The sequence below is a fragment of the Malaclemys terrapin genome, chromosome 4, assembly GCF_027887155.1.
Source record: "Malaclemys terrapin pileata isolate rMalTer1 chromosome 4, rMalTer1.hap1, whole genome shotgun sequence".
Taxonomy (NCBI): Eukaryota; Metazoa; Chordata; order Testudines; family Emydidae; genus Malaclemys; species Malaclemys terrapin.
In genome coordinates, this window is record NC_071508.1 from 13,216,702 (window position 1) to 13,238,988 (window position 22,287).

Consider the following 22,287-nt stretch of genomic DNA (forward strand, 5'->3'; position numbering starts at 1 on the left):
TGGTGATGTGTCTCGGTTGTTCGACCCGGTTTTGTCGAGAACACATCTTGGTTCCGGAAGATCATCTCAGACACCTCATTCTTCTGGTCTGGTGTTAAATCGGGAGACACTCTCACCTGTTTGGAAGGCTTGTTTTCCTGGGTTAGGTCTTTTTGGACCCTTGTGGATGCCTCTTGTGCATGCCAGGGTTTCAGAAGGTTAACGTGATAAATCAGTTCTTGTTTTCTGCGTCCTGGCTGCTGCACCTTGTAGGTTACTTCCCCCACGGTTTCAACCACCTCATAGGGCCCCTGCCATTGGGCCAGAAGCTTGCTTTCTGCTGTGGGTACCAACACCATAACCCAATCCCCTGGTTGGAACTGTCACACTTTTGCCTGGCGATTGTAATGGGTTCGCTGGGCCTCCTGTGCCTTCTCCAAATGTTCCCGTACAATAGGGGTAATCCGGGCTATCCGGTCTCGCATCTGCATTACATGCTCTATTATATTTCTCCCCTCATTGGGTTCCTCTTCCCAGATCTCTTTGGCGATATCTAGTATGCCATGGGGGTGACGCCCGTATAATAACTCGAAGGGGGAAAACCCAGTTGAGGCCTGTGGTACCTCCTGGATAGCGAACATAAGGTAGGGTAGTAGGGTGTCCCAATCCTTCCTGTCCCAACTTACCACCTTCCTTATCATAGCCTTGAGGGTTCGGTTAAACCTTTCTACCAACCCATCAGTCTGCGAATGGTAGACCGAAGTTCTCAAGGTACGTATATGGAGCAGCGTACAGAGGTCCTTCATTAGCTTCGACATAAATGGGGTTTGTTGGCCGGTTAATATCTCCTTCGGTAGCCCCATTCGGGCAAAGATCCCCACCAGCTCTTTGGCTATAGTTTTAGAGGCCATGTTCCGCAGGGGGACGGCTTCTGGGTAGCGAGTAGCCTAGTCCAAAACAACAAGTATATATTGGTGGCCCCGAGCCGTCTTCTCCAGGGGTCCCACTAGGTCCATGGCTATTCGCTCGAAGGGGACCTCTATGATGGGAAGGGGTACTAAAGGCGCCCTCAAGTGCGGACGGGGACTGTGCAGCTGACACTCCGGGCAGGAGGCACAGTACCTCCACACTTCTTCATGTATCCGGGCCAGAAGAACTGTCGTAGGACTCGTGCCAGGGTCTTCTCTACCCCCAAATGCCCCCCAAAAAGATGACTATGAGCAAGACTTAATTCAGCGTTCTGGTGTTTTTGAGGTACTAGGATCTGCTGTACCTTCTGCCCCTGTACTGATGCAACCCGGTATAAGAGATCCTTCTTCATTATGGAGTAGGGTCCTGGTCCCTGGGTTTTCCCTTCCACGGGGACCCCATCTATTTCAGTCACCTCCTTCCTAATGTTGTCATACCTTGGGTCTTCTGCCTGGTCCCGTCCAAAATTTCCTCTCCCGGGGCTAATCTGCCCGAGATCTAGGGGCCCAGTCTCTGTTGCCTCTACTGGTTCAGAAGCATTAGGGTGGGGGTCAGACTCAGGTGCTTCTCCCTCCTGCGTGGCCTCTTTTTCAGCTGCACGGGTCCACCTACCTACAAGAGCGACCCTCTGGCTTTGGGTCAGTATTCGGGTTCCCAAGGCCTTAGCTGCCCTTCTTTCCCTTTTTGTCTTTCTACCCTGTCTGGGAGTGGAGAACAAATGTGGGGATATTTCAGAGAAGATTGGGGGTTGACAGTCAGCTGTGGATGCCTCACCAATTGTAGGGTCCCCATCTTTCTCCAGTCCCCCTACTGGGAGTAAGTTTCCAAACCCTGGGAAGTCCCTCCCTATGAGCACCGGGTATGGGAGTTTAGGGACTACACCTGCTGCTACCTCAGTAGTGTTCCCTTGGATCTCAATTTTTACTGGGATGGTGGGGTAGTAACTAACTGTCCCATGGACCCATGTTATCCCCGTACGTTTAGCCTGCAGCAGCTGACTACGCTTCACAAGCTTCCCTGAGATAAGCGTGATAGCACTCTCCGAATCAACCAGTGCCGTGGTCCCTACCCCATTTAGTTTCACTGGTCTGATATACATATGTGGGGTTAGTGAGACCCCCAAAAGGTGGATTAGGGAGCATGGATCTGCCCAGTTCCCCAGGTTACACTGCATAGGCTCCTCAGCATTGGGACATTGTGCAGCTATGTATCCCCACTCCCCACAGGCATAACATCTGTATGGAGCCCTAGGCGTTCCCCGGTCTCTTGGTTTGGGCAGTCTAACATCACGATCCTCTTCTCCCTCAGTGCTCCGACTCTTTGTGGCCTCTGATGGGCCTTCAGCCTCTCTCTTTTTCCACCAGGGCCCTCCTGGTGGCCCAGTCACCCGAACTTTAGGGCTTGGTGCTGCTAGTTTAACCCGGGGTGCCTCTTCCTTAACTGATCGGGTCAGCTCCCTCACTGTCTTTCGCCTCTCTACCAGGGCGACAACCTCGTCATAGGTGGAGGGTTCATTCTGGCTTATCCAGGCACGAAAGTCTGGTGGTAGTCCCCTCATGTATCGGTCGATGACCAGAACCGCTAGTATCTCTTCCGGACTCCGGGACTCTGTTTGCAACCACTTTCGTGCGAGATGGATGAGGTCATACAATTGGGACTGCGGGGTTTTGTCTTCCTGATACCTCCAACCGTGATACTGCTGGGCCCGCACTGCTGTCATTACCCCAGATCTGGCCAGGATCTCTGCTTTCAGCTGGGGGTAGTCTGCCGCAGCCTCTTCAGGCAGATCATGGTAGGCCTTCTGGGCCTCCCCACACAGGAATGGGGCAAGGATGCCAGACCACTAATCTTGAGGCCAGACCTCCTGTAGGACTGTCCTCTCAAAGGCCAGAAGGTATGCCTCTACATCATCCTCCCACGTCATTTTCTGCAGCCAATGGCTGGCCCGTATGAGCCACGTCCCATCATGGCCGCGATTCAGGTCTGTAAGGGACTTTACCTGGTTTACCAGTTCCCACAACATAGCTCAGTCTTGATCAGCCAGGTCCATCAGCAGGCGATTAGTCTCTTGCTGCAGCCGCACTGCCTCCTGTTGGGCAGCTGCCTGGACATGGGTAGCCTCCTGCTGGGCCGCCGTAGCTTGTATCAGTGCCCGCACTACGTCATCCATTGTGGTGAAAAAAAAAATAAACCCTTTTTTTTTTTGGTTTGTTTTTTTGTTGTTGTTGTGTTTTTTTTTTTAATCACCCTCCTTCTTCCGCCGCACTGTGCACCCCAAAATCCCACTGCTGACACCAGTGTGACAAAGTTCCTCCTCTATCTTGGTAGGTCCTGCGCTTACTGGCGGATTTTCTTGTCTCAGAGATTCACCCTGTGGGTTGGGGAACAGCCCAGAGACCTTCCCCTCTGGAAGAACCCACAGTCCAGGTCAATTGGGAAGTTTGGGGGGAACCCGGGCCCGCCCTCTACTCCGGGTTCCAGCCCAGGGCCCTGTGGACTGCAGCTGTCTATAGTGCCTCCTGTAACAGCTGCAATAACAGCTACAACTCCCTGGGCTACTTCCCCATGGCCTCCTCCAAACACCTTCCTTATTCTCACCACAGGACCTTCCTCCTGGTGTCTGATAACACTTGTGCACCTCAGTCCTCCACCAGCACACCCACACCCACACCCTCTCAGCTCTTTACGCCTCTTGCTCCCAGCTCCTCACACTCACACCACAAACTGAAGTGAGCTCCTTTTTAAAACCCAGGTGCCCTGATTAGCCTGCCTTAACTGATTCTAGCCGCTTCTTCTTAATTGGCTCCAGGTGTCCTAATTAGTCTGCCTGCCTTAACTGGTTCTAGCAGGTTCCTGATTACTCTACTGCAGCCCCTGCTCTGGTCACTCAGGGAACAGAAAACTACTCATCCAGTGACCAGTTTATTTGCCCTCTACCAGACTCCTGTACCCGACTGGTCTGGGTCTATCACAGTACTTACTCGGTCCCTCTTTAAACATCCCTTTCAGTCAGTAACTCTTGCCAGAATGTCAGAACATGTGTCCTACTGTGTTGGATCAGAAGCTAAACATAGCCGTGTGGAATAGACCAGGTCTATGCATTATGGGACTGTTTCCTCTTCCTTCCCTCCACCCCCTCAACACTGAGACTGTGCAGGAAATGCATCAATATTCAGATTAAATACCAGCCATGCCTGATGTTTGAATTTCCGTCAAAGAAATTCCAGCAGCAGCACCGGGGAAGGTTGTTCCACTCAGGAATACAGACGGGAAGGGAAACCCATAGAGCACTTTAAATGTTTCAATTTTACACCCTAATGAATAAAGGCAAACGAGGGGTTGATCTGGTGGGTGACTCCACGAGCAGCTGCCCGTCCGTGTAATGTGCCCACGGCTGCACCCACCAAGCCACACGTGCAGCGGGGTGAGCCGGCCCCCTCCATGTGTGTGCCTGGGTAGTTCTCCCTGCCTCCTGGGACACAGGCTCGATGCTGATCCCTGGGGCGAACCAATAACTCAGAGCCCACCTTAGCTTCTTCTTCCCTCCCCTCGACCCCAGCACTGGCTCCCCTCGACCCCAGCACTGGATTCACATCCGTGACAAAACCCCGCCCATTTTCAACGCGCCCCGCCCCCACTTCTCAGGCCCCGCCCCGCCATCTCCTGGCCACGCCCCGTTCCCCGCCCCCTTTCCTCGCTGTCCCCGAGCTCCAGCCACCGACGGTTCCGGCAGAGCCGGAGCGAGCGGTCGCGCCCCGGAGACTCCGCTGCCGGCCCCGCCATGGTCTCGGCTCCGCGCTGCCCGCCCGGCGCCCGGGGGCTCCTGGCGCTGCTGCTGCTGCTGCCCCTGCCCGGGGCTCGCGGTGAGTCGCGGCGGCCCCAGCAGCGGGCGGTGCCCCGGGCTGCGCGGGGCCGGCGGGCGGGGACCTGCGGCTGCCCCGCACTGGCTGCGCGGGGTGCGGAGCGGGGGGCAGCGAGCCCCGCCCGAGGCGGCACCGCCCCACTGGCTGCGGGCGCAGGGGCTCGGCCCGGCCAGTCGGGGCCCTGGGGAGCGAGCGGCCGCGGGACAGCCCGGGCCGGGGGACAGGTGTGAGCGGGCTTGGCCCCACGGCCCGTCGGGGCGGGTGTTTCCGCTGCCAGAGACCCGCCGGGGCGATGTCTTGTCTTGGCCCCGCTTCTGCCCGTGAGAGACAAGCCCGGAGCTCCCCAGAGCCCGTCCCCCGGCCTGGGAAACCAACTCACCGTCTGCAGCGGGGCTGTGCGGGGCCGGGGTCTGGGGTGGGACCCCAGATAACTGTGCGTGGAGCCCTTTGCTCACCCGGCCCCTGGCTTTACTCCGGCTGTGCTGGTTCCTCTATTGGTGATGCGGCCTCTCAGCCTGGTTTTAGTGTAATTCATCCTGTCACCGTCTCGCTGGGAAGTGGGGAGAATAAGTTGTTGGCTCCAGGGGTGATGCCCCCAGCAGCTGGATGTATTGTGAGGAGTCAGCGCAGAGCTGGTAGCTGAAGTCTTGTGAGCTGATGAGATGGTCCCTAGCGAGGACAGGATCAGCAGGGGAGTGCAGGCTAATGGGAGCCAGATCAGACAGGATTAAGAAAGAATTTGATCAGTGAACTCAGGCAAGAAAAGGAGGAGGAGGAGGGGGATGAGACTTGTCTGGGAAGGGGCAGTTATAGAGGATCAAGGATGCTGTTAGAAGGCAGAAACACAAGGCAGTGACTATAAGAATGGCTGCAGTGGGTCTGACCAATGGTCCATCTACCTCAGTATCCTGCCTCTGATAGTAGTCGGTGCCAAATGCTTCACAGGGAATGAACAGAACAGGGCGATTATAGAGTGATCCATCCCCTGCAGTCCAGTGCCAGAGTCTGGCAGTCAGAGGGTTAAAGACACCCAGAGCATGTGGTTGTGCCCCTGACCATCTTGGCTAATAGCCATTGATGGACCTGCCCTCCATGAACTTAACTAATTCTCTTTTCAACTCAGTTATACTTTTGGCCTTCACAACATCATGTTCACTGATGGGACAGAGGAAGGGATATGGGGCAATAGTTGAAGGGATGGGTGGGATCAGAGGAGGACTTTTGAGATTGGGGGAGACCAGAGTTTGTTCGCATTTGATTCTAGTGAGCTGGCAACGTGTCAGGGGATCTCCTATTGTGCATGGCACTCCAGGCATGTTGACAGGGCCAAAGATTATCCATCTCTAAAACTGAACTATAATCCTCACAGTTGTGCGGAGAATAGATTTTTTACGGTTCAAAGAGTTAATTGATGGTGTGGATACAAGGGCAGTACACCTCATGCATGTGGACATCTGGCACTGTGCAGTCTCAGAAATATTAAGGAAAATGAAATGAGTAAAATTAGTTGCATTTTTTTGTTTGTCTTAGCTAGGTTGTTCAGTGGTACTTTCACTTGTGTGTTAGAGACAGAGATTTGAAATATTTGTAGGAGAGAGAAGGAGCAATTCTGGGATTGGGCCTCTTTTCTTTTAGCCTGTTTTGTCAGATACTAACACTGTAAAAGTCACTCTAGTCATCTTGTGGCATCTGATGTCTTTCCGGGAGTGGCCTGGCCGTTTATATGATTCTCGGAACAGTCAGATGAGTGAACTGATGATTTTTCCTTTCCCAAAATTCCTTTTTCTACAGTGTCTGTGCTGAAAACAATCCCAGGCATCCCTGAAAAAAACCCCACATAAAACTGCTGATTGTAAGGTGGAGAAATACCCATTCTTGCTCTGAGCACAGGATTCATGGTGATCAAAAGAAGCTTTTGTTTAAGGGACGAATCTCTCCAGCTCGAGTTGGCCACTAGCTGGCCCACGTGGAGTGTGAGTGGGAGCTGGAGAGTTGCTTAGGCTGGAGCTCGTCATGCAGTGGGGACTCAGCTACTCGGTGCTGCTAATCCAATCACTCTGCACCTCCACCGTTATTGTGCAGCGCGGTCGCTCTCGCTCGGTTAATTCCTGTTTAGAGAACTTGACCTACCACAGCCATGAAGACGCCTTTAGTTTAAACCCCTGGTTGTGGGAGGCTTGTCTGTTCTCATAGGCTACTGGAAAACCTGAGGAACCCCCACAATGGGGCTCACCTGGCCTGTGGCAGGTCCCTGTAGCATCTAAGGCATGTCAGGATCCTTTTCAGCGAAGGCGGCTGTGTGAGATTATTTAAAATAAATCTCTCTCCTATTAACATGAGAGTATGTTCTTATGTTTTTTTGATAGGTCAGTGTGGGACTCTGCCAACGCTCAGTCGTGCTGTCCCCCGTGATACTAGTCGCACAGAGGGCTTCCCTATCGGCACAGAAGTGACATACAGGTGCCTTGATGGCTTTGTTAAAATCCCTGGAAAGTCAGACACTGTAGTTTGCCGTTCAAACGCAGAGTGGTCAACCATTGGAGAGTTTTGTAATGGTAAGTATTTTATTTTCTCTGGAACAAATTTGCTCGGGCCACCCTTCGCTGATGGAAATGTCAGACTTTCCCCCACTGAATAGGTCTACTCAAAATTAGCTTTAATGACTAGTTTCAAGTTCCTTGCTGGATCAGTGACAATATACAATTAACCTGCTTATTCAAGAATCTTGTTGCAAAGCTGTCAGGGTTCCTTCCCCACTCTGAACTCTAGGGTACAGATGTGGGGACCCGCATGAAAGCCCCCTAAGCTTATTTCTACCAGCTTAGGTTAAAACCTGGTACACTGCCACCACCAAGTGATTTAACAAGAAACAGGGAAAGGACCACTTAGAGTTCCTCGTCCCCCAAAATATCCCCCCAAGCCCTTACACCCCTTTTCCTGGGGAAGCTTGAGAATAATATCCTAACCAATTGGTTACAAAATGAGCAAAGACCCAACCCCCTGGGTCTTTGGGCAATGGAAAAATCAGTCAGGTTCTTAAAAGAAGGCTTTTATTAAAAAGAAAAGGTAAAAATAATCTCTGTAAAATCAGGATGGAAAATAACTTTATTGGGTAATCAGATTCAAAGAGCCCAGAGGAACCCCCTCTAGCCTTAGTTCAAAGTTAAAACAAAACAGAGATGAACCTCCCTCTAGCAAAGGAAAAGTTCACAAGTTGAGAAAACAAAGAGAAACTAATATGCCTTGCCTGGCTGTTACTTACAAGTTTGAAATATGAGAGATTTGTTCAGAAAGATTTGGAGAACATGGTTTGATGTCTGGTCCCTCTTAGTCCCAAGAGCGAACACCACCAAAACAAAGAGCACAAACAAAAGCCTTCTCTCCCCCCTCCAATCCAAGATTTGAAAGTATCTTGTCCCCTTATTGGTCCTTTGGGTCAGGTGTCAGCCAATTTACCTGAGTTTCTTAACCCTTTACAGGTAAAAGGATTTTGGTGCCTCTGGCCAGGAGGGATTTTATAGTATTGTATACAGGAGGGTTGTTACCCTGACAATATTCAATTAACCTGCTTATTCAGGAATCTCGTTGCAAAGCAATCTGGGAACATCCATCAATGAGACGACTTGGGCTTTATTCAGGAATGTGCGGTTTAGATGGACAGGAATAGGAAGTAATTTTCTATTTGAGTTTTGACTGCTCATAATTAGATGGGGATGCTTTCATCCTCAGGATGCTCATACAGTTTTGCTACATTGCCAGGCAAATATGAAATAAAGCTGTTTTGAAAATGATTTAGCTGCATAGTACCACTTATATTACAAAATTGCATAAGTGTCCTGGCCAATGGGAGCTGGGGGGGGGCCGGTGCCTGCAGGAATGAGTCGCGCGGAGCCAATTGCATGCCTCCACCTAGGAGCTGGACCTGCTTCTGGCCGCTTCTGGGGTGCAGAACGGTTCGCGGTGCCAGGACAGGCAGGAAGCATGCCTTAGCACCCCCGCTGCACTGGTGACAGGGAGCAGCCTCAGGTAAGCCCATGCCCCAATTCCCTGCCAGGCCTGAGCAGCTGAGGGAAGGATGATTTTGTTCAATCAGTGGCAACTGAGGATGTGGAGAAGGAAAAATTTGCAAGGGAACAAGCTCTGTTTTTCCCATGTGCACTTTAAGCTACTGGCAGGGAATCCAAACGGGAGTTTTGTGAGTTGTCAATATAACGATCACATCCAAAGCTGTGAGAGCAGATAGGATCCCAAAGCCGGGTGCACAAGAAAAAGAGGGTGGGCCAAGGAGAGAATCCTGGCAGATTCTCACTGATGGGATGGGTCTGGGGGAGAGTTGGAGGATCCATCAAACTAGATCTGAAAGTACGAGATGGACGAGTCAGGAGGAAAACTGTGAGAGGATGGAGTGACAAAAGCCAGTAGATGATGGGATTAAAAGAAGTAGAAATGCTTGATGGTGTCCAAGGCACTAAGAGGTCAAGGAGAATGGGGTGGGGTAGAGGCCCTGGGAATTGTGTGAGACTTCAGTAAAGTGGAGAGGATGGACAGAGACTAGAGAGGGCCACAAGGTTGCAGTTGAAGAAGACAACCGTGCCGTGGTTGTAAACAGAATGTTCAGTTAGAATTGGAGATGAGGTGCAGGTGAAAATCTGTCTTTCTCTTTCTGCATGCTTTAATCTACTAATTCGTTTCTCTCTCTCTTAGCTCCTTCCTTTTCTTTTTTACTCCTTAGTTCGTACCACCTGCTATTTGGAGCAGCACCACGTTAACTTCGTCCAAGTTGCTTGCCTCTCTTCCTTAAAAATAATTTTTAAAAAATCTCCCTTCCCCTACATATTTTGCAAAGTGTCCTGCTCTAATGTTCATATGCAGTTCTGAGGCTGTACTGTAATAGCTGCTGCTGCCTCTAAATACGGTTACTAGAGAGCAACTGTGAAAAAACGATACAGGGGGTGGGGGGTGGATAGGCGCCTATATAAGAAAAATTCCCAAAAAACAGGACTGTCCCTTTAAAAATGGGACATCTGGTCACCCTACCTCTAAATTATAAACTTTTGGGGCAGGGTACCTGTTTGGTACCCTTCACTTATGTTATAGAGCTGTGTTTCTGTTTTTTTTAAAATATATATGTGTGTGTGTTTATAAATAAACATAAAGCTAAAAGTACAATTTTTATGCCTATCTTTATAGCTAAATCTTTCAGACCATGTTTTTGTTTGTTGTTTGTTTGTTTTTGCTAGGTGGTTGTGGTGCCATACCAAGGTTAAAATCTGCTGCCTTAAGTGCGGAAGATGCGACGAAGAATTACTGTCCTCCTGGAACCACTGTGAGTTATGTCTGTCGTCCAGGATATGAGAGCACCGAACTGAGACATGTCATTACTTGTCTTGAGAATTCAACGTGGTCAGAAGCCCCTGAGTTCTGTAGAGGTGGGTGTCTTTTTTGTCACTTTTCTCTCTCCATTGAGCGAGTGGCCCTCTGTGAGCAGATAGGAGTGTTTTGTGTTAAGCAGCTGGTTCACATTTCAGCACCGGTTTGTCAATTTTAGTTTGAAAAACTTTTTTGTCAGGTTTTGATGTTAAATTTGAATTTCTCTTTAAATAGAGAGAGAAAGCAAAGTGGGTACTACTGAACATTATACAGCATGTGCAGTAGTTAAGTTTTTTGTTGTGTTCGTTGTGCTTCCCAGCAGCAATCAGAAATCACAAATAATGCAGTAAAGTTAATATCATACTGTGGTAAATAACCATTTAAAAATGGTGAGCACAGTATCCCTGGAAGCTATATGTGAAGGAGAATAATGGTATTATTTTTGTCGTTGTTAAAATTCACACATTTAAAAATTCTAGCCTCGGAGACCACTCATTCAGCAAACAGTTCAACTAAAGTCAATCACCGTATTAAAAATAAATGTAATATTTAATAACTATGTGTATGGCAAAGTTGTTCAAATACCAAAATACATAACAAAACTTCAATGACGAATGGCCTGCATTGCGAAGAATACCATAAGTGTTGGCAAAGCTACCTATATTGAGTCTGTATCTGTTGTATTCCATGAAAACCCTACATTAATACAGGGTGAGAGGAAGGAGCCAAATGAATGATCACCCTTAACCGCAGCTCCTTGCATGTATGTGTTATGTTCTGTTTGACAAACCTAGGCTATATCTTAATACTGATGTGAATTTCTTGTGCAGTCTTAGACTCAAGTAGTCTGGCATGCCTGATTAGCAAAATACTTCATGTATATAATAGGTCATATATTTTTATGTGTAAAAATCCTTGTCCACATCAAGGACAGAGATGTTTTCCCAATATACTCATTAGTGCTATTTGTAGCTTTCTCTGTGGCTCCCTGAATGCAGCATGTCTCTTCTGTTCGGCATGTGGACATGGTGAATGGCTGATAGTGTGTTCTGTCTGGTAATAAGTGCCTGGCACCAGAGGAAGCATCACAAATAACTCCCTGTACCAGGTAGGAGGAGTCTCTGCCATTGAAGTTGACAAAGTGATAGAATTCAACACTTAATATGGACATAAGAATATCCACAGTTAAGTAGGAAAAAAAACCCAGAGAGGAGAGTGAACTAACTGCACTGCTAGTCTGCCATTGCCATAGTCCAGGGGTGGCCAAACTTACTGACCCTTCGAGCCGCATACAACAATCTTCAGAAGTTCAAGAGCCAGAACAGGAGGCACCTGCTGGGGCTCGGGGCCTCACCCCGCTCCTGCTGAAGCCCTGAGACCCGCCTCCCTGCTGGGCAGAAGCCACTAGCCCACCACCCTGCTCCAAGGCAGAGGTCCCAAGCTCCTCTTTTCCCCCCCGCCAAGTCTGGTAGGAGGGCTCCGTGAGCTGCACTTTAACAGTAAAAGAGCCACATGCGGCTCGCGAGCCACAGTTTGGTCACACCGGCCATAGTCTCTTCTAAGTCTGTTAGAGTTTGTTGCATCAACATAACACACTAACACTGATCTTGTTCTGTGCTAGGGAAATCGTGTGGTGTTCCAAAAGGACCAGAGCATGGCAGAGCTGTTGATACAACAAATTACCTGTATGGTGCAAGAGTAAACATCATTTGTGATGAAGGGTGAGTGTTGGGCAGCCGGTGCTGATTAAGTCACAGAGCTTAGTTTGGTGAACAGTGGAAAATGAATAATAGAAATTCCGATCTAATTGAAAAACCTAATCTGAGCAGGTGCTACAGATCTGCTGTCCTGCTTCAGGGCCCTATTGAAAAAGTATAACCTTCACTCTGAATTTGGCCAGGTGTGGATCATGATCCCTCAGTTGAAAGATTAAGTTGGGAGGAAGCAGGTGCAGCTACGGTATCATGGGGTGTGCTTCAATTTGTTCAAGCTGCTATTGGAAAAAACTACCATAATATGTGATTGGTTTCTAGTTTCATTGGATTGTGCAGGTACTTTCTGGACATCAGGTCATTGAATAGGGAAGCACATGGCATGAGCATGGATGTCTCCGTTTTAATTAATATATAATTTTGTTTTTCACTGTGTCACCCATTTAAGTGGTATGTGCAGGCAACAAGGGTTAGATTCCCTGTGCTGGGATCAGGATGATTGGGAGGGGCTGGTTATGGAATAAATTGCTTAGGGAAGTTGTGGAATCTCTGTCATCGGAGATTTTTAAGAGCACGTTAGATAAACACTTGTCAGGGATGGTGTAGATAATACTTAGTCCTGCCTGAGTGCAGGGGACTGGACTAGAAAACTTCTCCAGGTTCCTTCTATTACTATGAATTTTAAGAGCTGTTATCAGATATCAAATCACTTTACAAAGGAGGGCAGTATTGTTTACCCCATTTTACAGATAGGGAATCTGAAGCGCAGAGGGGAAGTGACTTCCCAGATCACCCACAGGCCAGAGGCAGAAATGAGAATGGGATCCAAGTTTCCTGAGTCCCAGTCCAGTGGTTTTTCCTCTAGGCAATGCTGCATCTGAGTTGCACCCACAAGAATGACCAAGCTATTCTTGCGATGCTTCACATTTTCCTATGCAGAAGTGTACAGAAGCCGCACACCTTGGGATTGTGTCCCACCAATGAAAGCTTCGGGTTTAAATGGGCTGATTAGGTTTGGACATTGAGATGTTCGGGTTTTGAAAGAGTGGCAGCAGCGGGACAGTCCTTGCGCAGCTGTCTTCTCCCCCTGTTGTTGCTGTCAGCACAAGTGGCCTTTGGGTGTCATGTTTTAAGTTGGAAGAAAAGCGGTAGCCACCAGGCCACACATGATGTTCATGTCTATCCTTGTTGGCCCCTGTCCTTTCAGCAGACCAGTGAAAGAACCTGCAGAGACCAGCTTTACTAGGTGCACCTCTCATCTGTTTCTCTAAACCTCCTTGACAAATAAATAAGGCCATGACCTTTAGCCTGTAGTGTTAAAGGAAGTAATGAAGGCTAAGTGACTGCATTGCCAGTATGCAGTACTTCCTGTGCAAGCATTAGCTGGAGGTCTAGCTAAGTGGGTCTTGGGTGTGGACTGTTGCCAACTCTTTGGTAGAAGAGCAGAGTTAAAATAGGCAGAGGAATGATGGCACTAAGCAGGCTGAGCTACTGACTTCCAGAGTGACAGAGACACCCCTTTTAGTACTTTGCTCCCCATTTCTCTGGGCCAGTAATCCAAGCTGTAGAATGCCAACAGCCCACATCCCGAGCACTGTTCTGCAGATTGGAAGGAGGGAGGTGTGACGCAATCTCCTACTCTGCAAATCCAAACCTCTTTCACATGGGAACACTCTGAGAAGATTAACAGTCTGAAAAATTACTAATTTCCTTAGTGTTTTTCAAATTCTGGAACTTATCTCGGGACTTCTTCCACCTTCTGGAGATGTAAGATATAAGAAGCATTAAAAATGTGTAGAAAAGAGACTTATTTGTTTCCCTTTGCTAAGGTTTAACAAAGATATTGCCCAGAAATTCCCAAGCATCTAGCTAGGATAGTCTTTAAGGGGAAGGATTTCACCTGCTAACCTGGTCTCTGCAATCTTATACCACCTATTTGCTTGTTCTACATTGACTTTAACCACTCAGCATTCCTTGGTCCTAGGGATCATGTTGGTACTTACAGCAGGAATGACCCTACAGGGTCACTTACTGGCAGAAAGAACCCCTTTTCCAAAGTTCTGAACTATTACAGGAATAATTAGAGAGTTAGGTAAGAAACTTTTTCTCTTTTCTTTAGGTTCAGATTACGTGGGCGGCCTTTCATCCAATGCACGCTGAAGGGAGATCAAGTTGAATGGAGTCAACTTCCAACTTGTGAAGGTCAGGCTATTTTTATGGCTTTAAGAAGAACTCCTGATTGGAGCTGTTGCAGAGTAACTGTTACAGACAGGACCGGCGCTAGGCACCAGCAAACCAAGCACGTACTTGGGGTGGCAGAATTCCAGGGGCAGCATTCCGGGTGGCTTTTATTTCTTTTGCTTTGGCAGTTGCGCTCTCGGTTTTTTGTTTTCTGTTTTTTGTTTTTGTTTTTTTGCTTGGGGAGGCAAAAAAACTAGAGCCGGCCCTGGTTACAAAGCTTTCATGTGTGTTTTATATTCACTCGATTTAGATTATGTCGATCATCTAGATATTTTTGGGAAGGGGGAGACATGATGAAAGTGTAGGAGGATCCATTGTGTTGCTGGTGACTTCTGTGGAACTCACACTTCAAACAAACCAAAAAAAAAAGCACAGCCCTCTATCCCTACAGAGCATTCCCCTTGAGCTTGTTATCTGGTGTATAGATTCCAGCCCAACTAACGACCTAATCAGACGTGAACCCTGAACACGGGGATGATGGGGTTTGATTAGTTTCTCATTCTTCCCCAAATAATCTCTGCTGCTTTTGAAGTCTTTCATCCAACTTCTTTTATTTAGTGTAATTCCTCCCTGTTAACTATTCTCCTCAAAACCAACCAACCCAACCGCACTCAAAATCTCAGGCTATTTCAGAGTAAAATTCAGTATTAAAATTTCTTCCCAATTTATTTGCTTTAACTTTTTTGTCCTTTTGGACACGCCCTTCCAGAGCTGGTGTTTTATGGAGCATCTCCTTGAGCAATGGACATACTGGGTTGGGTCAAGCCTAAAAGCAGAAAAACCTTCAGAATCTGAAAGGGGTCTTGCTTCAAATGTTAAAATGCAATGTTAAGTACCCTTATTGTTCTACTTTCTCCCACAAGAAAAAACAATATCTTGATTGCTAGGCAAACCCATAAACATGAGGAAATTGAGTTAGCCATTAATCATCTAAAGATATAACTTGTGGGAAACCTGGCTGCTGTTTCAAACATAATCCTTAAAAAGTGGTTGTCGCTGCACGTACACAGAAGGAGGAAAAATTAAGATCTCATGGGTAACCTTAATTCTGTGGTTTCCTAACTACTGAGTGCTTTGCAATTTTAATAACTTGTATCTGCTGTGGGTTTTATGTTACTTCTGGGCTTTTTAAAAAGAAAAAAGAAGTCTATGTGAAAGTAATGTCCCGTCCTCCACCTCCATGTGTCATTGAGGTTTGACTCTTGGGCCAAGGTACTGCAGGATAGACCTCGGTCAAGTTGAAGAAGTAACTATAATAGGTGGCAGCAGGAGTAAATTGTTATATGGACCAACCACTAGAGGAGGATGCCCAACACACTAAAACAATGGATTATATATGCACGAATAACCTCATTGTACACCCCGCGTAGCCAAGTATTTAGATTTGGCAAATTCTTTCGGTTAGGCTAAGTGGATGAGACTTGGGTCTGCCATATTAGAGATCTGGGTGCTCTTCCTTGCTTGTGTAACTTCTATTCAGAGAGGATGGGTTGCTCAGTGCTAACTTGGGTTTTGAAGGGCACAGGATTGTTAACACCAGTCAGTAGAAATAATGTGAGTTGAACTCCTCATCTCCTGGTTCCCAACATGGTGCACCTTCTCCTAGGCCAAAGGATATTATGATGTCATAGAATATCAGAGTTGGAAGGGACCTCAAGAGGTCATCTAGTCCAACCCCCTGCTCAAAGCAGGACCAATTCCCAGCTAAATCATCCCAGCCAGGGCTTTGTCAAGTCGGGCCTTAAAAACCTCCAAGGAAGGAGACTCCACCACCTCCCTAGGTAACGCATTCCAGTGTTTCACCCCCCTCCTAGTGAAATAGTTTTTCCTGATATCCAACCTGGACCTCCCCCACTGCAACTTAAGACCATTGCTCCTTGTTCTGTCGTCTGCCACCACTGAGAACAGCCGAGCTCCATCCTCTTTGGAACCCCCCTTCAGGTAGTTGAAGGCTGCTATCAAATCCCCCCTCATTCTTCTCTTCTGGAGACTAAACAATCCCAGCTCCCTCAGCCTCTCCTCATAAGTCATGTGCTCCAGACCCCTAATCATTTTTGTTGCCCTCCGCTGGACTCTTTCCAATTTTTCCACATCCTTCTTGTAGTGTGGGGCCCAAAACTGGACACAGTATTCCAGATGAGGCCTCACCAATGTCGAATAAAGGGGAACGATCACATCCCTCGATCTGCTGGCAATGCCCCTACTTATACAGCCCAAAATGCCGTTAGCCTTCTTGGCAAAAAGAGCACACTGTTGACTCATATCCAGCTTCTCGTCCACTGTGACCCCTAGGTCCTTTTCTGCAGAACTGCTACCTAGCCATTCGGTCCCTAGTCTGTAGCAGTGCATGGGATTCTTCCGTCCTAAGTGCAGGACTCTGCACTTGTCCTTGTTGAACCTCATCAGGTTTTTTTCGGCCCAATCTTCTAATTTGTCTAGATCCCTCTGTATCCGATCCCTACCCTCTAGTGTATCTACCACGCCTCCTAGTTTAGTGTCATCTGCAAACTTGCTGAGAGTGCAGTCCACACCATCCTCCAGATCATTAATAAAGATATTAAACAAAACCGGCCCCAGGACCGACCCTTGGGGCACTCCGCTTGAAACCGGCTGCCAACTAGACATGGAGCCATTGATCACTACCCGTTGAGCCCGACGATCTAGCCAGCTTTCTATCCACCTTACAGTCCATTCATCCAGCCCATACTTCTTTAACTTGACGGCAAGAATACTGTGGGAGACCGTATCAAAAGCTTTGCTAAAGTCAAGGAATAACACATCCACTGCTTTCCCCTCATCCACAGAGCCAGTTATCTCATCATAGAAGGCAATTAGGTTAGTCAGGCACAACTTCCCCTTCGTGAATCCATGCTGACTGTTCCTGATCACTTTCCTCTCCTCTAAATGTTTCATAATTGATTCCTTGAGGACCTGCTCCATGATTTTTCCAGGGACTGAGGTGAGGCTGACTGGCCTGTAGTTCCCCGGATCCTCCTTCTTCCCTTTTTTAAAGATGGGCACTACATTAGCCTTTTTCCAGTCATCTGGGACCTCCCCCGATCACCATGAGTTTTCAAAAATAATGGCTAATGGCTCTGCAGTCTCACCCGCCAACTCCTTTAGCACCCTCGGATGCAGCGCATCCGGCCCCATGGACTTGTGCACGTCCAGTTTTTCTAAATAGTCCCGAACCACTTCTTTCTCCACAGAGGGTTGGTCACCTTCTCCCCATGCTGTACTGCCCAGTGCAGCAGTCTGGGAGCTGACCTTGTTCGTGAAGACAGAGGCAAAAAAATCATTGAGTACATTAGCTTTTTCCACATCCTCGGTCACTAGGTTGCCTCCCTCATTCAGTAAGGGGCCCACACTTCCCTTGATTTTCTTCTTGTTGCTAACATACCCGAAGAAACCCTTCTTGTAACTCTTAACATCTCTTGCTAACTGCAACTCCAAGTGTGATTTGGCCTTCCTGATTTCACTCCTGCACGCCTGAGCAATATTTTTATACTCCTCCCTGGTCAATTGTCCAATCTTCCACTTCTTGTAAGCTTCTTTTTTGCGTTTAAGATCAGCAAGGATTTCACTGTTTAGCCAAGCTGGTCGCCTGCCATATTTACTATTCTTTCTACACATTGGGATGGTTTGTTCCTGCAACCTCAATAAGGATTCTTTAAAATACAGCCAGCTCTCCTGGACCCCTTTGCCCTTCATGTTATTCTCCCAGGGGATCCTGCCCATCTGTTCCCTGAGGGAGTCAAAGTCTGCTTTTCTGAAGTCCAGGGTCCGTATTCTGCTGCTCTCCTTTCTTCCCTGTGTCAGGATCCTGAACTCGACCATCTCATGGTCACTGCCTCCCAGGTTCCCATCCACTTTTGCTTCCCCTACTAATTCTTCTCTGTTTGTGAGTAGCAGGTCAAGAAAAGCTTTGCCCCTAGACTTGTTACAAACTGGCAAATGTTGCACCTCCAAAAAGAATTCCAGTTCATTCCACTTGACCTTAAGCTACTTCTCCAAAATTTTTAAGTAACATCCTGATCATAAAGAAGCAAATCGTCCTGTGGCACTGTATAGACCAACAGATGTATTGGAGCATGAGCATGCATGCATCCAAAGAAGTGGGTATTCACCCACGAAAGCTCATGCTCTAATACGTCTGCTAGTCCATAAGGTGCCACAGGACTACTTGCTTCTTTTACAGATCCAGACTAACATGGCTACCCCTTTGATCCTGATTATAGACATCTGCAGAACAGCCACATGGTCTTCAATTCACACTTTCACAAGACATTATGCCATCACAGTAGTTTCTAAAGCTTTTGTGGACTTTGGCATAGCTGTTCTTCAGTCTTTGTTCTGATAGACTCTGAATTGCTTCCACCTAAATGAGTACTGTTAAGGAATCACCTGAAGTGGAATGTATCAGTCAAAGGAGAAAAATAACATTACTTACCTGTACAGTAACTGTTCTTTGTTCCACAAACTACCTACCTCTCCCACTGGTTTGAGTGTAATGACCCTGTATGCTGTCAGTTAAAGGCATGAGGACATACAGAGAGCACGCATTGCCCAATGGGTACTGCTGCCTACAAGAATCTGACTCAGGTGCATAGGGTGCACACATATCTGAAGTGGAATATATGTGTGCATAACACATATCCAAGAACAACAGTTATTGTACAGGTAAGTAACCATTTTGTTTGTTTTTGTTTTTTTCTGTGTATCCTTATCTTCTGCTTGGGTATAATTTCTTATGAGTTCTAATATATTAGTGAAAAAATACACAGATCAACATATATGTTGCTTACTTTCTCATCCATCCTGTTTTCAGATCCTTATCCACATTTTGTTATGAAGAATTCCATACATTCTGGTAAGTCATATTTTAATTTCTGAAGAATATCATAGTTTCAGTCACAAATGCCAGGAAATAGAAGATAAAGTGGGTTAGGAATTAATGCATTTCATTTTGGAATTCAGATGTATTAAAAATACTATGATTACACTGTAACTACTTTGTAGTTTTATTGTAAAATATACATACTCTTATAGGTTGGGCTAAACCTTGTTATGGGGCATGCTTGGCTGTTGCTTTCTGTTCCAAATAATTAGCACAGTTCTGAGTTGCACATGGCAACACCTTGCAGAGAATGCTCAGTGAGAACAGCATGTTCAGGGGTTTTAGAAGTCCCTCTAGGAAGTTTTGATGAGTAAAACTGAAGGGAAATGACAGATTTTGGCAATTAGTAACTCATGGTGGCAGCAAGAGACACCACATTGAGCCTTTCACATCTGAGTGGCCAGCTGGTGATGGGAGACTGATATAATGTTCATAACTGCTTTTTGCTCTTCTTTTTGCCTTAGTCATAATTACCCAGGACAAACCCACGACTGTCCCTCCCAAAGGAACAGAAGTAGCTGGTACTTCCTCAGGTAAATTGGAAGAACTTTGATTTGCTAAAAGTCTAGAATTTTGGGTTCAAATTTCCACTTGAATAAAAATGAAATGTACAGTGTGAAAGTCATTCAATTTTTATAATTCTGCTATTCACAGATGCAAATATGATGATGCTCACTTAGTGCTTACCTAAAAACTTGACAGAGAGCTCGTTGTTCATTTGCACACTCCATGCTCTCCTGGTTTTCCTGCCTCTCTCATTGTTCCTGCACCGTTTCTTTTGGTTATCAAAGCCTTTTGGTGGGTCCTTCTCCCGCTTCCACTTTCCAAAGAATTCTCACAGTGCTCTGACCTTGGCCCTTTCCTCTGATTCCTCTCAAAAGGAGAGTGACGTGGCCAATACCGTGGGTAAAGAATATTATTGTCTGGGCTGATTGATGGCAGCTCTAATGAGAGCGATGGGGGCAGGGACCTACTTTTTGTTGTGTGGTTCTGTATCGCTTAGCACAGTGGGGCCCTGAGTCATTGACTTGAGCCCTCGCGCTATTTTGACAAAACTAATAACACTATTGGCTGCAGTAGGGGCTGGTGTGTGAAAATCTTCTATCGTTCTATGGAGTCCAAGCACTGATCATTTCAGTGGCACAAACTCTATTTCTTAGCTGTAGATTTTCTTGGAACAAAGGAAGTTAGATTTCTTTCTGTGTTGTGTTTTTTTCCCCCCCCTAAATCTTTTTTTCTCCATTACCCCATTTCCTGCCTGGTTTTTAAAATGTTTTTCATTGAGCTTTATTTATACAACAACAACAAAAAAGAACCCAAACTTTGTGTTCTGCCAACACTGAAGCCATCAGTAAACCTACACCTACAGTTATGATGAACAATATGGGTGCAAGTGAAGATGTACACTCCATTTATCATACTGCCATTCTTAACATTAAAGACTATATAATTTGTCAGTGATGTATTTCCTAAAGGCAAATAGGTTCAGTAATTCCAGGAGCCGTTGAAAGGCCACTTCAGAGCACTCTTTTCCCTCATTGTTCCTATTGTAATCTTTCATACAATTTCCCTAAAAATCTTAGTCTGAGCATTGCTTTTACATGAGTCTGATTTCTATATGCAAAACTCCTCGACATCAGTGATTGCAGTTCTGTTCAATCTGTGGCAAGGAGTTATCCATTTCATAGAAGATTAGGGTTGGAAGAGACCTCAAGAGATCATCTAGTCCAATCCCCTGCTCAAAGCATGACCAACACCAACTAAATCATCTCAGACAAGGCTTTGTCAAGCCGGGCCTTAAAAACCTCTAAGGATGGAGATTCCACCACCTCCCTAAGTAACCCATTCCAGTGCTTCACCACACTCCTAGTGAAATAGTGTTTCCTAATATCCAACCTAGACCTCCCACACTGCAACTTGAGGCCAATGCTCCTTGTTCTGTCATCTGCCACCACTGAGAACAGTCTAGCTCCATCCTCTTTGGAACTCCCCTTCAGGTAGTTGAAGGCTGCTATCAAATCCCCCCTCAGTCTTCTCTTCTGCAGACTAAATAACCCCAGTTCCCTCAGCCTCTCCTCATATGTCATGTGCCCCAGCCTCCTAATAATTTTTGTTGCCCTCTGCTGGACTCTCATTTAATGTCTAACCAACAGCTATAGAAGATACTAAATGACCTTACTCTAGTAAGGACAGCTAAAGTCTGTCTCTTGAAACAGTCTATTTGGATCATTTGAAATACTGATTATAATGCTTTTTACATCTAAGAATATGTCTACAGTGCAATTCGAAATCTGTGGCTGGCCCGTGCCAGCTGACTCGGGCTCCCAGGGCTTGGGCTAAGGTACTGCAGCATAGAGCTCTATCAAGTTAAAGAACTAATTATAAAAGGTGGCAGCAGCAGTAAATTGTTATATTGTCCAACCACTAGAGGAGGATGCACAACACACTAAGACAATGGATTATATATGCACGAATAGCCTCAATGAGGCTAAACAAGGATACGTGCAGAGTACTGCACGTAGGACGGAAGAATCCCATGCACTGCTACAGACTTGGGACCGAATGGCTAGGCAGCAGTTCCGCTGAAAAGGACCTAGGGGTTAAGGTGGATGAGAAACTGGATATGAGTCTACAGTGTGCCCTTGTTGCCAAGAAGGCTAACAGCATTTTGGGCTGTATAAGTAGGGGCATTGCCAGCAGATCGAGGGACGTGATCATTCCCCTCTATTCGACATTGGTGAGGCCTCATCTGGAGTACTGTGTCCAGTTTGGGGCCCCACACTACAAGAAAGATGTGGAAAAATTAGAAAGAGTCCAGCAGAGGGCAATAAAAATGATTAGGGGTCTGGACCACATGACTTATGAGGAGAGGCTGAGGGAACTGGGATTGTTTGGTCTGCATAAGAGAAGAATGAGGAGGGATTGGATAGCTGCTTTCAACTACCTGAAAGGGGGTTCCAAAAAGGATGGATCTAGACTGTTCTCAGTGGTACCAGATGACAGAACAAGGAGTAATGGTCTCAAGTTGCAGTGGGAGAGGTTTAGGTTGGATATTAGGAAAAACTTTTTCACTAGGAGAGTGTTCAAGCACTGGAATGGGTTACCCAGGGAGGTGGTGGAATCTCCTTCCTTAGAAATTTTTAAGGTCATGCTTGACAAAGCCCTGGCTGGGATGATTTAGTTGGGGATTGGTCTTGCTTTGAGCAGGGGCTTGGACAAGATGACTTCCTGAGGTCCCTTCCAACCCTGATATATT

At 46.9% G+C, this 22,287-nt stretch overlaps 1 protein-coding gene across 1 annotated transcript in view; it reads left to right on the plus strand.

Moving 5' to 3' along the window:
* Positions 1-22,287, plus strand: part of LOC128835640 (complement decay-accelerating factor-like) — a 194,880-nt gene that overhangs the window by 157,731 nt on the left and 14,862 nt on the right. The window contains exons 10-11 of the mRNA XM_054025221.1: positions 18,963-19,004; positions 19,496-19,564. Coding sequence (XP_053881196.1) covers positions 18,963-19,004; positions 19,496-19,564 — 111 coding nt within the window. The remainder of the gene's footprint in view (positions 1-18,962; positions 19,005-19,495; positions 19,565-22,287) is intronic.